Source organism: Coregonus clupeaformis, chromosome 10 (assembly GCF_020615455.1).
Source record: "Coregonus clupeaformis isolate EN_2021a chromosome 10, ASM2061545v1, whole genome shotgun sequence".
In the NCBI taxonomy this organism is placed as follows: Eukaryota; Metazoa; Chordata; class Actinopteri; order Salmoniformes; family Salmonidae; genus Coregonus; species Coregonus clupeaformis.
The window spans coordinates 34,256,748-34,271,366 of NC_059201.1; the positions used below are offsets into that span (position 1 = coordinate 34,256,748).

The 14,619-nt window shown below is 44.3% G+C and overlaps 1 protein-coding gene across 5 annotated transcripts in view; it reads left to right on the forward strand.

Moving 5' to 3' along the window:
• The window catches only part of LOC121574817 (neural cell adhesion molecule L1-like protein), an 88,375-nt gene that overhangs the window by 53,161 nt on the left and 20,595 nt on the right, over positions 1–14,619 (forward strand). For all 5 annotated transcript variants that reach the window (XM_041887414.2, XM_041887417.2, XM_041887416.2 and 2 more), the window contains 12 exons: positions 76–216; positions 1,185–1,296; positions 1,677–1,843; positions 2,027–2,192; positions 2,308–2,432; positions 2,834–2,935; positions 3,251–3,448; positions 3,633–3,703; positions 11,353–11,575; positions 12,285–12,400; positions 12,658–12,862; positions 13,019–13,141. In XM_041887414.2, the coding sequence (XP_041743348.1) occupies positions 76–216; positions 1,185–1,296; positions 1,677–1,843; positions 2,027–2,192; positions 2,308–2,432; positions 2,834–2,935; positions 3,251–3,448; positions 3,633–3,703; positions 11,353–11,575; positions 12,285–12,400; positions 12,658–12,862; positions 13,019–13,141 (1,749 nt within the window). The remainder of the gene's footprint in view (positions 1–75; positions 217–1,184; positions 1,297–1,676; positions 1,844–2,026; positions 2,193–2,307; positions 2,433–2,833; positions 2,936–3,250; positions 3,449–3,632; positions 3,704–11,352; positions 11,576–12,284; positions 12,401–12,657; positions 12,863–13,018; positions 13,142–14,619) is intronic.

Consider the following 14,619-nt stretch of genomic DNA (forward strand, 5'->3'; position numbering starts at 1 on the left):
TCAACAAGACATGCATGTCTTATCTCCAGGACTGCCTATTGGTGCACAGTTAATGGATATCATTGTTGATTGCAGAGGTCCCAGCATTTAACAGAAAAGAGTCTGATGACACCATTGTCTTGCACAACGCCAAATCGACTGACAGTGCTGTCTACCAGTGTGAGGCCTCCAACAGACATGGAACCCTGCTGGCCAATGCCAATATCATGATCATGAGTAAGTTTATGGGACTTCACTGGTTTTCCTCTCCACCTCTGAAAATAGCCTTGACTTTCCTCTGAGGCTTTAAGTTTTATTGGTTACAAATAAATAGTTGCTACATCTCAGCCTTAATCACTCTGTTTTACCAGACATGCCCGTTTATTTATAGTTACACATTAAGTATGAAATTGTATGAGTGCAGTAAAGAATCCACCTGGTTGCTTGGCAATGGAACGGGCAGCATCTGTTTCTCTGTAATTGCCAGACATTGGCGTTAGGCAGTGGAAGACTGTCTGTGAGTGGTGTTGTGTCTGATTTGAGAGAAGGCTCTGGCACGGGCTCTGCCCTGCAGCTCTCGGCCATGGTGAAGGAATGGCTGTCTGAGTGCCACAGTCCTCCATACGGACTATCCACCCACATCCCCTGGGATTCACTCCGCCTGCTCCCAGGCATTTATATGCTAACACGTCTCTCCAGTCCATTCAGAATTCAATGCCATAACACTAACATGTGCTGCTTTTACAAGAGCAGATAAAAAATAATTTGCTCTCTTTGGCTTTTCAGAAATGTCTGGAGTTTGTCACTGGTCTGTTTCTGGATGCAAATTCACAGCTTCTGTGGAGTGAGACAGACACAGGATGTTTTGGCTAGAAATGATAAGAAACATTTATTTAAAATGTAGCACTCATTATTCCATTTGTTTTCATTTTTTATTCATTTTTTATATTTTAATTGACAGTCCAGCCATTCTTTTCAAATACATGGCAATTAACAAAGAAGGAAGATAACATTTTCACCACAACATTTAGGCTTTAATGGACTTTCTTTGTATCTCTTTGTAGCCAAATACTGCAAGACGGAGTCTGTTCAAGTGGAGGACCACACTTAAATCCCTTCATATCTGTATGGAAGTTAGAAAATCAATCTCTCTCTCATTCATATCCCAAACCCTGAATCACTCACTGGGAGGTCTCTCCCCACAGATCTGGCTCCTATGATCCTGACAGAGGAAGGTCTGGAGTACTCAGCTGTGGAGGGGAAGGTTATAGTGATGCACTGCAAGGTTTTCAGTTCTCCACCCTCTGCTGTTACCTGGTGAGTAAACTCTCCCTAACCCTGTTCCCAGATCAGTATGGGCTTTATCCAGCTCATTCTGCTATTGCTGTCATGTGATGTCATCATTGGCGCCCAGGCAATACCAGGCTAGTCTAGCTCCAACCAGTCCTCTCAGAGGCCAGTAGAGAGCAGTAGATATCAACGTGTCATCAGATAGTTATGAAACACCTGTGTACAGAATCTGTTTCTTGGTTGGTGCTCCACTGTTTACTGAGGAAATGTACAGAAAGAAGCATCTTACACCTACATAAAAACTTTAATGTAGCATTGTTATCTTGTGAAGTGCTCAACAACATTCTTCTGTAATTGAATTAAATCGCAAATGGAGACTTTAATTGATTGCTTTGAATGTTTTACAGGAACAAGGAGGACTCAATAGGGTCTGTTGAGGGACCAAGGTTTACAGTTCACCAGAATGGATCATTGGAGATCTATAATGTGGAAAAAGAGGACATGGGCCAATACACATGTTACACCAAGAATACTGAAGGGAAGTCTGCTATCACTGCCTTACTCGATGTTAAAGGTATAAAACTCAATACAAGACAGCAGTTTTTTAACACACTAGTCTAGGAACATGTGTTTTTTCTGACTATGTGACCTGAAAACTGTCTTACCTAGTTGTCCCTGCTTCAGTCACATAGTCAGAAAAAAATGGATCCTAAACAGAACCCTTTACATATACAGTTGTGTGTTTGAACTATCCAAGATCCCACCAAGATATTCCAGGCCCCAGAAGACTTGCAGGTCCTAATAGGAAGCACAGCCCAGCTCTCCTGCCTGGCGGTGTACGACAACTCCTTCAGTGGCGACTTTGAGGTTGTATGGGAAAAAGACGATAAGGAGATAGCACTAAACCACACAGAGAATTCTGGGTAAGATGAAGCCTTTCTTGTGGTGTTACAGATAGATATAAGCCTAGCCGGAAAGTTCACTTGCTTTTTAGATGGCACGGATCAATAGGTTGTCTCTCTTTTTCTCTGCCGATAGATATTTCATAGAGGATGGCATACTGCAGATCGTCAACGTAAGCCACAGAGACCAGGGCATGTACAAGTGTGTGGCCAGTACTCCAATGGACCAGGACACTGCCTCTGCATTTCTCATAGTGCTGGGTAAGCAAATTATGTAAAATACATCAAAGCCTGGTCAGACCCAAAGGGTCTATGACCCCCAGCACAACAGAAATACATGTCACAGTATGGATCCATATGTTGAAGCCAAGCGTGCCATGGCATACTACTCAGAGCAGAACATGATTACACATGTCTTCAGATTCAGACCATGGCTCTGCATTTACAGTAAAATGCGTTTACATTGTTTGATTCCTCCTCCCCCAAAAAATGTCGATGACCTGCCAACAAATAACTACGTGAAGTTACAGTTTTCACTTTCTTTCTTTTCCATTGGTCAGTTTCTGCTTCTAACGTTTTTCCTCAGTCCTTTTCCACTCCAGAGGATGCCCTGTCTTTGTGTGTTATCAAAGCAATGTTGTTGTTGTGGTGGTGTTTTCCAGACATCCCAGATGCACCTGAGAACTTGGTGCTATCTGAACACAAGGATAGAAGTGTGAAGCTCAAATGGATCCCTGGGGAGGACCACAACAGCTCAACCACTGGTAATAGTCTGGCCATCCACCTGGCTCTGCAAACACAACAAACACATTCAGCAGCTCTGCATGCATTTTGGAGCATCAGGCCTGTAATAACATGGCACATATCTACTAAGAAAAATGGAATTAGTACTTTATTATTGTGTTAGTCTCATGTCAACATTCCAACACAAAGTAGTAGTTTAATCTTTTGGAGCAAGTATCCTGCTCAGTGCAGGGTCTGAATAGTTTTCTGCACAGCTGGCTATTAGGTAAGCAGCCCCTTTGGCAAAAGGATTGGGCAGATTGGTGACTGGTCTGTGTGTCTCACCCTGTCAACAGAGTTCATTATTGAGTATGAGGAGAGCCAGTGGGAGCCGGGGACCTGGAGAGAGCTTCAGAGAGTTCCTGGAAATCACGGCTCGGCAGTCCTCAAACTTTACGGACATGTCGACTATCGCTTCCGAGTGTCTGCAGTCAACGCAGTGGGCAGAGGGCGCCCCAGTAAGCCCACAGAGAGATACAAGACCCCTCCCGCAGGTAGGAAGTCCTCCACTCATGTTGCCTTGTCCTCCTCCTTCATATCACCGTACAGGCCACCAGAGCTGCCTCCGCCGCTCGTTGAACTTTAAAACACTCAAACATCTGAGATAATTGATTCCACTCTGATTGCACATTTCACAGGAGATTTCTGCCAAAATCCATATTTCTTCTCTCCCACCAGCACCTGACAAGAACCCTGAAAATATCAAAATCGAAGGTCATTTGCCACATGAAATGGATATCAACTGGGAGGTAAGAAACAGAATGTTGTTGCTTCAATATACTGTACCTTCCTTGAATACGTATGCACCTCTCTGAATACTGAATATTTTTGGGGAAATCAAAGACTCTCTTTATTCAAAGAGAAAATAAGCTAGAATATTGTACACTCTTAGAAAAAAAGGTGCTAAAAGGGTTCTTCGGCTGTCCCCATAGGAGAACCCTTTGAAGAACCCTTTTTGGTTCCAGGTAAAACCCTTTTGGTTCAAGGTAGAACCCTTTTTTAGTTCCATGTAGAACACAGCGGGTTCTACATGGATCCCAAAAGAGTTCTACCTGGAACCAAAAAGGGTTCTACCTGGAACCAAAAAGGGTTCAACCTGGAACCAAAAAGGGTTATCCTATAGGGACAGCCGAAGAACCCTTTTGGAACCCTTTTTTCTAAGAGTGTACATGCAATTATAAATAAGAATCCTTCAGAAATCAAATATCCCTGCTGTTGATATTTCATATTGTTGATTCATAACTTTAGAAGAGCTATTTTTGATGGTGAATGGGATTGCTATCAAAGCAGCTCATGGTGGTGCTTTGATTAGAAAGTGAAAAGAGTGGAGAGAAGAGTTCTTACATGTTGTTACGAACCCCGTGGCTCTAAACATCTAGGGTGGATGGACATGAGACCCGTAACATAAATTCATGTAAATTATAAGTGTGGCATGGAATAGTGAGAACAAATAAGACACAACTACCATGAACTACCGTCAAACACAAAGTGTTTATTTATGAACACACGGTAAGGGTTTGGGAAAAAGGGCTGAGCAGGACCCAAGAAATGAAACAATAGTGTAAAACCCCCTAAACTGATCTAGCCTGCCTGAAGAACCGCTAGGCTACTGCTACCATACAAAAATACAGTGGGTGGTCCGCTCAGGTCTAACTGGTGTTTATAGACAGATTTCTTCCTACGGGTAATGTACGCCCAAGGGCAACTAGCTTAAACCCCCCTTTTCCCAAAAAAAACACACAAAGCTACTAAACAGGGTAATCAGCAATTTAGCGAGTACACAACACACAGGACACCACCGTGTCCATACTCACATATGGAAAAAGTCTCTAACAAAGTTACCAATAGGGTAACCAACAACTTAGTGAGTACACAACACACAGGACACCACCGTGTCCATACTCACATATGGCAAAAATCTCTCTCTTGCAACAAACACAAGTCTGGTTTTTTATACAATGGGCTGTGTGATTGAACAAACGAATAACAGGTGGTGCAATTAACAGGAATGTTCACTGATTGGTCCAATCAGCAGACACCTCAACGACCACCAATCAGGAACATACAGGACACCTGTGATTAGGGCAGAAGGAGAGAAACACACAAAAACACAGGATACCTGTATCCGTAACACTCCCACCCTTAAAAGAGCAAACCAAAATGGTTTGCGACACACGCACTATCACAACACCCAAAATTCAATAATCATCCTGCCGGGATAACAAAAAAACCTAGATCATTACACACGAGACAAAGCATCTGCCAACACATTATCTAACCCCTTTTTTGTGGCGGATCTCCAAATTATAATTTTGCACGACAAGTGCCCAACGCATAAGGCGTTGGTTCTGGTTGTACATCCGGTGGAGAAAAACTAAGGGATTATGGTCAGTATACACTACCACTGGTAATGCACTGGAACCAACATAAACTTCAAAGTACTGCAGAGCTAACAACAAAGCTAGAGCTTCTTGTTCAATGGTGGAATAGTTTGTCTGACATTTGTTAAATTTCCGTGAAAAATAACAGACAGGATGGTCCACTCCACTCTGGTCTTGCTGCAGTAGAACAGCACCAGCACCTCTGGCACTTGCATCTACCTCCAGTTTAAACGGCCGCTCAAAATCTGGCGCAGCAAGAACAGGAGTACTACACAAGAGTGCTTTAGCAGTGTTGAAAGCAGTACAACAATCTTCAGACCATACAAATTTTCTCGCCGGACTGAGCAAATCCGTTAATGGAGCAACTACCGCAGAGAAATTTTTACAGAAACTACGGTAGTAGCCAACCATCCCTAAAAAACGGCGTAGCTCTCTTCTGGTGGTAGGTGCGGAAATGCGTTTATAGCTGAGACCTTGGCATCTACAGGGCGCACCTGACCATGGCCGACCTGTTTACCAAGATACGTAACAGTGGCCTTCCCAAACTCGCACTTTGCTAAGTTCAGGGTTAGAGAAGCGGTTGCTAGACGTTCACACACTACCCTTAGAGTGTTAACATGATCAGACCACTCAGTTGAATAAATTACCAGATCATCAAGGTAAGCACTACAATTACGAACTCCAGCCAATACTGTGTTAACCAGGCGTTGAAAGTGGCTGGTGCGTTCCGCATCCCAAATGCCATGACAGCATATTGTAGGAAGTGATCTGGGGTCACAAAGGCAGAGATGTCTGAGGCACGTGGGGTTAACGGCACCTGCCAGTAACCTTTTAGAAGATCTAATTTTGTTACATAAGTAGCAGCACCAACAGTATCAATACAGTCATCCAGTCTGGGTAACGGGAACGAGTCGGGCACTGTGACCGCATTGACTTTCCGATAGTCCGTACATAATCTGGATGTCCCATCAGGTTTAGGAACCAGAATGCACGGAGAACTCCAAGGACTTGAACTTGGCATAGCCAGGTTATTCTCCAGCAAATAACCGACCTCACCCTCATTATCTTTCTCTTAGCGACGTTGACACGATAAGGATGTTGCTTGATAGGTGCAGCGTTTCCAACATTAATGTCATGTTCTAACACATTTGTACATGTAGGAACATCATTAAAAAGACATGGAAAGCTGTGTAACAGTCTCACAATATCATCTGACTGTCTGTCCGTTAAATGAATCAGGCTTGCCGGGAGAGACAACAGCATCTCTGAATTGGGCAATCTAGCACACTGCTGCTGAGTATTGCGCAACTCCAAACCATCTCCGTCCACATCATTAACATTACCTCCCACTACAGCCGTAGCAGCAACAGAGACAGCCGACTCGGCCAGTTTCTCTGGACTGTCTACCTGAGTGACGGGTCTGGTGTGGTATGTCTTCAACATGTTAACGTGGCACACACGAGATTGGCGTTTTCTATCAGGAGTCTGTATCACATAGTCAGTTTCAGTTAGTTTCTTTTCAATGACATAAGGACCAGAGAAACGTGCTGACAATGACGCTCCTGGCACAGGCAACAACACAAGAACTCGGTCACCTGGCTGCAGTGAACGAGAAACAGCCTGTGTGTCATAGTGTCGTTTCATCCGTTTCTGTGAGGAAGACAGCGCTTCCTTTGCTAGAGCACAGGCAGCATGTAGGCGCTCACGAAAGCGACTAACGTAGTCCAACACATTTTCTTTCACACACAACTCTTGTGACAAAAACTGATCCTTAAGGACTTTCATAGGTCCTCTCATGGTGTGTCCAAACACCAGTTCAGCTGGGCTGAACCCTAGGGGATTCCTGTACTGTCTCACGGACAGCAAACAACACTAGAGGAACTCCCTCATCCCAATCTTTCTCAGATTCCATGCAATATTTACGGAGCATAGACTTCAGTGTCTGATGCCAACGTTCAAGCGCACCCTGAGACTCTGGGTGATATGCGCTTGACACACGGTGTGTAACTGACAAGGATTTTAACACTTGTTTGAAAAGTTTAGAAAGGAAATTCGTACCCTGATCAGTTTGTATCACCTTAGGTAATCCAAAAGTTGAGAAGAATTTGATCAACGCTTTACTCACCACTGGAGCAGTAATCCTTCGCAGAGGAATGGCCTCTGGGTACCTGGTGGCCACACACATAATTGTCAACATAAACTGGTTACCAGATTTTGTTTTTGGTAATGGTCCAACACAATCAACCATCACATGTTCGAATGGTTCACCTATGGCCGGTATGGGACAAAGAGGCGCGGGGGAAATAACCTGGTTCGGTTTCCCAACTACTTGACAGGTGTGGCAAGTCCGACAGAACTGAGCCACATCTTGTTTTAAGCCAGGCCAAAAGAAATGTCGCAAAACTCGATCATAAGTCTTGGTGACTCCCAGATGTCCGGACCACTGGTGATCATGAGCGAGGGATAAAACATTTTGTCGAAAGGCTGTAGGAATCACTATTTGGTAAACAGCATTCCAATCTCCGCCAGCGTCAACATGGGATGTCCATTTACGCATGAGGAGATTACCATCAATGAAGTATGCCATGTTTTTCTTCTTTAGCTCGTCCTCTGAGACAACACTAGAAAAACATTTAGCCAGACTAATGTCAACCTGTTGGTTAGCGATCAGCTGCTCACGAGTAACTGGTAACTGTATTGCCTCAGCAACAAGTTCCACATCCTTCTTCCTTTCTCTGGGCTGTTGGTCAGACTGCACCAGCTTACCAGAGGTAGCACCCGAACTATCCTCTGGGTCACACTCTCTGAATAGAATCGTGTTCGACAAATCTATCACTTCACCCACTTGTCGTGCTTGAGCACGTGTGACAGCACAAGCGGGGAACACATCTGGATAACCCTGTGCCAGCTCCTCGGAGAGAGACTGGTCACTTTTATCCATTACCTCCAATACGGGTATTACCTTTCCTCCGGCAATATCGTTGCCCATTATAAAGGTCACCCCTTTTACTGGCAACATCGGACGTACGCCAACTCTGAACAATCCACTGACTAACTCAGAGTGTACGTTCACAAAGTGCAATGGCACTGGGACGAAACCCATTTCAATTCCTTGTACTAACACACTGGAACCACAATATGTATTATTAGACAAGGGCAACACATCAGCTAGTATGAACGACTGCGCCGCACCAGTATCTCTGAGGATTCTAACTGGACGCTGAGACGCTTCATCATCTGATATAGAAACAAACCCCTCAAAAATGAACGGTTCATAACTGTGATCTGGGACAGGGACTTTCAAACCACATTCACTATGAGACTTCTGTCTTGATTCCGGCCTGACAACCGTACGAATCAGCCCAACACCCGTTGGCGGCCTGGCGTGCTGAGGTATCCCCGGTTTGCGTTTTAGCAGAAAGCAATTATTAACCATATGTCCCACCTTATGACAATAGAAACAGTGACGCACATCTTTTGGGCGTGCTGGATGTACTGCTGGTCGACTAGGACCAAAAGTTAGCAACTCCGCAGCCCTGCTCTCCGTACGAGCCGAAAACACGCTCTTATGCGTCAACACAAACTCGTCTGCCAAAACAGACGCTTCCGACAGTGAGGATACTTTCTGTTCGTTCAGATAAACTACAATGCGTTCCGGTAAGCAATTTTTAAACTCTTCTAACAAGATTAACCCCGTAGAGAGTTAAAATCAGTTACTTTACTAGCACTGTGCCATTTGTCAAACAGATTTCCTTTGTCTTTAGCAAACTCCACATAAGTCTGAGTAGGAGACTTTTTATGAGACCTAAATCTCTGTCGATATGCCTCAGGAACAAGCTCATAGGCACGAAGAACAGTAGCTTTGACCACTTCATAATTCAAACTGTCTTCAAGAGGTAGCGCTGCCAGAACCTCTTGGGCTTTACCTGTTAGTTTACACTGAAGTAATAGGCACCATACCTCTTCGGGCCATTTCAATGCTACCGCTTATACGTTCAAACACACTGAAATAGGAATCAACCTCTGACTCCCTGAACACAGGTACCAAGGTGATCTGCCTACTAATATCAAACGTAGCAGATGACACAGCTGGTGAGGATGGCTCACTAGCAGGCATAGTATTAGCAGAGACTAACCTCGCTGTTTCTGCCTCTAGTTCCATTTACGCATCTCCAGTTCCATCTTACGCGTCTCCAGTTCTTGATCAAGCCTACGCGTCTCCAGTTCTTGATCAAGCCTACGCGTCTCCAGTTCCATCTTACGCGTCTCCTGTTCTGCCTCTAGCTTACGCATCTCCAGCTTGTCTTGCCTGATTTGTGCCCGCTCTTCCGCCTCCATTTGGAGCCGTGTCGAGCGGACATCGATCCTGGCATCACTGTCAGTCAGTGGGGAGAGGGGGTCATAACGGGCAATGTGGCTGGAGCCTTAGTCTCGTCCTCAGACACTGATGGGCTTACAGGAACAGCAACCACATCCCCTACAGGAGCAGCAGACTCAGGCGGCGGTAACTCAAGCACTCGCTCGTTTAACAATATCGCTAACACTACTTCCCTAACTTCTGCTTTCACTAAACCCCTCGGTATGGGTACAGAAAAGTGGTCAGCCAAAGCCTGTAGATCCACTCTACGACAATTCTCAAAAACCCCCCACGTAGGGTTTTCCAAAAATGCCTCTAACTCAAAAGTAGCCATCCTACTAGCAACACGAGCCGTCGACTACTGAACACAAAAAAAAACAGGTAGTACAGCTGCCAAGCTCAACACTGAACCAGACACTGACTAATTTACATGAGTAGCATGGGATAGATAGGATCCCAGACGAGCCCCCACTTTATGTTACGAACCCCGTGGCTCTAAACATCTAGGGTGGATGGACATGAGACCCGTAACATAAATTCATGTAAATTATAAGTGTGGCATGGAATAGTGAGAACAAATAAGACACAACTACCATGAACTACCGTCAAACACAAAGTGTTTATTTATGAACACACGGTAAGGGTTTGGGAAAAAGGGCTGAGCAGGACCCAAGAAATGAAACAATAGTGTAAAACCCCCTAAACTGATCTAGCCTGCCTGAAGAACCGCTAGGCTACTGCTACCATACAAAAATACAGTGGGTGGTCCGCTCAGGTCTAACTGGTGTTTATAGACAGATTTCTTCCTACGGGTAATGTACGCCCAAGGGCAACTAGCTTAAACCCCCCTTTTCCCAAAAAACACACAAAGCTACTAAACAGGGTAATCAGCAATTTAGCGAGTACACAACACACAGGACACCACCGTGTCCATACTCACATATAGAAAAAGTCTCTAACAAAGTTACCAATAGGGTAACCGACAACTTAGTGAGTACACAACACACAGGACACCACCGTGTCCATACTCACATATGGCAAAAATCTCTCTCTTGCAACAAACACAAGTCTGGTTTTTATAAAATGGGATGTGTGATTGAACAAACGAATAACAGGTGGTGCAATTAACAGGAATGTTCACTGATTGGTCCAATCAGCAGACACCTCAACGACCACCAATCAGGAACATACAGGACACCTGTGATTAGGGCAGAAGGAGAGAAACACACAAAAACACAGGATACCTGTATCCGTAACACATGTACAGTAATAAATTCAGCTTTATTATAAAAATATGAATCTCATTCCCACTATCATCTTCCTGCTCCTGCAGAGTAATACAGCTTCTGAATTTATGATCTCCCTTATTGTTAATGATTTGCTTTTGTGGATAATAGTGTCTTGTTCTATTTCCCATCATGGTCAGGCAATTGTGAGGAAAGCACTAGATCTCTCTATAATCTGTGAAGCCTGCTCTTTATATCAGAGGGGTGCCTCAGAGCTGCCTGGACCCAGCACCCAGCCAAATGTCTAATTGTTTTACTGATTTTATATTATCGAAGCCTTATTAGGATCCAAGTGTATGGGCTTGCCATTATAATCCTGCAATAGCCTAGATGAAGAAGGAAATATAATATTCTTACCTTCCCCACTCTTGCAGCCATTATCCCCCATTGAACACAATGGGCCAGGCCTTGAATATAAGGTGAGTTATAAGAGACAGGATGTGGAGGAGGACTGGGAGGAGCATGTGGTGAAAAGACACTCGTTTGTGGTGAAGGACACTCCCACGTTTGTGCCATATGAGATCAGGATCCAGGCAAGGAACCACCAGGGATGGGGACCTGAACCCAAAGTGGTGATGGGCTACTCTGGAGAGGACTGTGAGTGACTTAAACACAGAGAGTTTTTATGTGTTTTTCACAATAATGATACTATTGAAATGTACAAGGCTAATACGGTATGGTATGTACCATTTAGCTGTGTCTATGGTAGGCTACAGTCCATAAAATATGGACTATTTTCCCTGAAAAGGCCAAAGTAGCTGATGAAATCCAATGTTTGATTGTGTGATATGCACGTAGTAGCTTTATTGAGCTAAAACTTTCTTTTAGAAGTCATAAACCACTTCACTTCACTTTATTTATTTATATTTCTCTCTTCATCTTTAGATTTATTTTGGACTTGCCCTCAGGAAGTTACCTCAGGTCAAATACAATGTTATAGATACAAAAGCACCTCAACCTTGTTAAGAATGTGTTGTCTTCCTTTAGAGGTTTCGTGATACTTTGTTGTCATACTGTCTGGTATCATCGCTTAGGCAATAGCAGTGAGCCTCACACTAGTTCCTACCTTGTGAAAGTGGTATATCACATTATTTAGATTGCAGTCACTGATCTATAGATTCATATTTTACAGAAGCATATCTTTGAAGCACCTAAATACTCAACCCAGCTAATACTACACATATGATCTGGTGGATCATTCACCATAAAGCTGAGCTTATATTTCACATGTTGGGGTGATCTTTACGGTACTTAGTGTGACATATGGGCTGAATGGACTGTGATGTGAGTGTGTTTGGCCCTGCAGTTCCGTCAGCGGCTCCTGATGATGTAGCGGTGGAGGTGATGAACAACTCGCTGGTCAAGGTCAGCTGGACGGGTATTCACAAGGACAAGCTGCATGGACATCTGGGAGGCTACAGGGTAATTCTTTAAAACAGTCCTGAAGCTTTCAGACACAGTTTAAAGGGAGAGACCCTGACCTCGCTGGATCTTCTGGCCCTCTCACCCCACTCTGTCTCCCTAGCGCTGGCAGCTCACTGTTACCTTACACAGGCCACTAGCGAAAAATACTATAACCCAGACTATAGCCTTCCCCATTTATGATTTGTTGTCCTTTTCTCACATACGATCTGTTAGATTCATAACACTGTGTGTCCTCTCTGTCATGGCTGTGTCAGATAAACTGGTGGCGGCTGCGTAGTCTGCTGGACTCAAAGAAGACTCACGGGGACGAACACACTCTGACATTCCCGGGGGACCGGAACCATGCCTTGGTACCAGGGCTCACACCCTTCTCTGAGTACAGCCTCATCGTCATGACCTTCAACAGGCGAGGCAACGGGCCAGGCAGCCACGCCGTCAACTTCAAAACCCCAGAGGGAGGTAAGACAGGAGGGGGTGGGGGGTGTTGAGGTGAGGTGCCATGGAACATATTAATTCACTACTGTGCAACTGAAGAAGAAAATAACTATCTGGAGACAAGCTTATTGTGCTACGCTGTAATACTGTTTACTACTTGTATATTATTTTGTTTCACAGTTCCAGAGAAAACCCCAGTTTTCAGGGTCACAGATGTTCAGAAGCACACCGTCACTCTCACCTGGGCACCTCCTCTGGAGGCCAATGGAGTCCTTACAGGATATCTGCTAGAGTATCAGCTGAGTATGTACAAATCTTTCCTCTTCCCTGTTAAACTGCAGTCTCTGACATGCAACAGGCTCCCTTCATTCAATATGACTAGCGACTCCTTGATCTTACCACCAGGATATATTGTTGTGCTTATGAATGGTGCTACAGCGCATTGTTTAATGCTTTGTTAATGACAGTTTCTAGTTTAGCTCCTACAGCTGGTGCAAAAATGTGGTCCTATTATCGAAGAAAATACATGCAGAGCTTTGATCGTGAAGATCCACAGGTTTAAATCTCACAAGTGGTTGCATGAGAACATGATCACATGGAGAACAAAAACTCAGATAAAAATACCCTTGAGTAGAAAATAATGAGGGTTGAAAACAACTAAATGTTAAATGTCTGTTATTGGATGGCATCAGAAAGCATGGAAGGTGATATCCAGTGTGACTCATTGATAGTATAACCCAGGATGACCCCCTTGGTGAGAGAGGGGTCAGTGTCTGGTCAGGGTGTGGCCTGTGTGGTGTGTTGTGATCTGACCCCAGCAGCGCTTATCAAGGCCAGCGTGTCACAGCCTTTTATGGTCTTGGTAAGTGACCCTATCCCGTCCACTGGGGACTTCATCACAACCAACGGCCCAGATTCATCTCAAAGGAAACAGTCACAGGACAACTATAATGTGCATGTGTGTATCCCTCCCTGGCCTGAAACAATAACGACGAAGAGGCTGATTACAAAGTTTAAACGACAGCTTTGCACAGCAACTCTCCCTAATGGTTTTTGATTTTGCCGCTGCACAAGAGGGCCAAAAGCTGATGGACTTTTGAAGTGAGGGGTTTTTGAAGTACCCTTGAAGGAAGTGATGTTAATGGTAAAGATAATACACCAGAGGAAGCACCAGAGGAATTAAAAGGCTGCTGCAAAGCTGTTCCAGGGCTGAGCCCAGCTTCTTAGAGGTTCCTTGCTAACTTAATATTTCACAGGTTTCACAGGACCTACACTGTTACATTGACGGCCGGTTCCATCTCTAGGGAAGGAAGAACCAACTCACAATGGAGATCAGATGTTATTCATAGGTTGCACCGCTGTCACTCGGTCGCGTCATGCCATTGTTATGAACGCTCTCAAGCCGCCCTCTACCGGTGGCGTAATAGTGGTGTCCTAAAGTCGTGATACACTATAGTGCCTGGAAATACCAAGACATTGCTAAAGTAGTCAAATGTTTAGTAGGAAACAACTTTGCCAGCATGTCGTCAAATGTACTTTAGACAGACGGCAATGTTGTCATTAGCTAGCAAAGTTTGTAAAAAATAGCTAGCTATGCTAACAGTAGCTAGCTAAAATCCGGTGTCCTCCCCTCAATCTTAACTAACTAGCTAACGTTATACTGCATCCATTTATTTCTAAGCCACTGTAATGCACTTTTGATTACATCTTCATCAGTGCTCATTGACAATACATTGAGTAGAATGCTCAGTTTGTTATCAGTCCAAAACAAATGTTCCAAA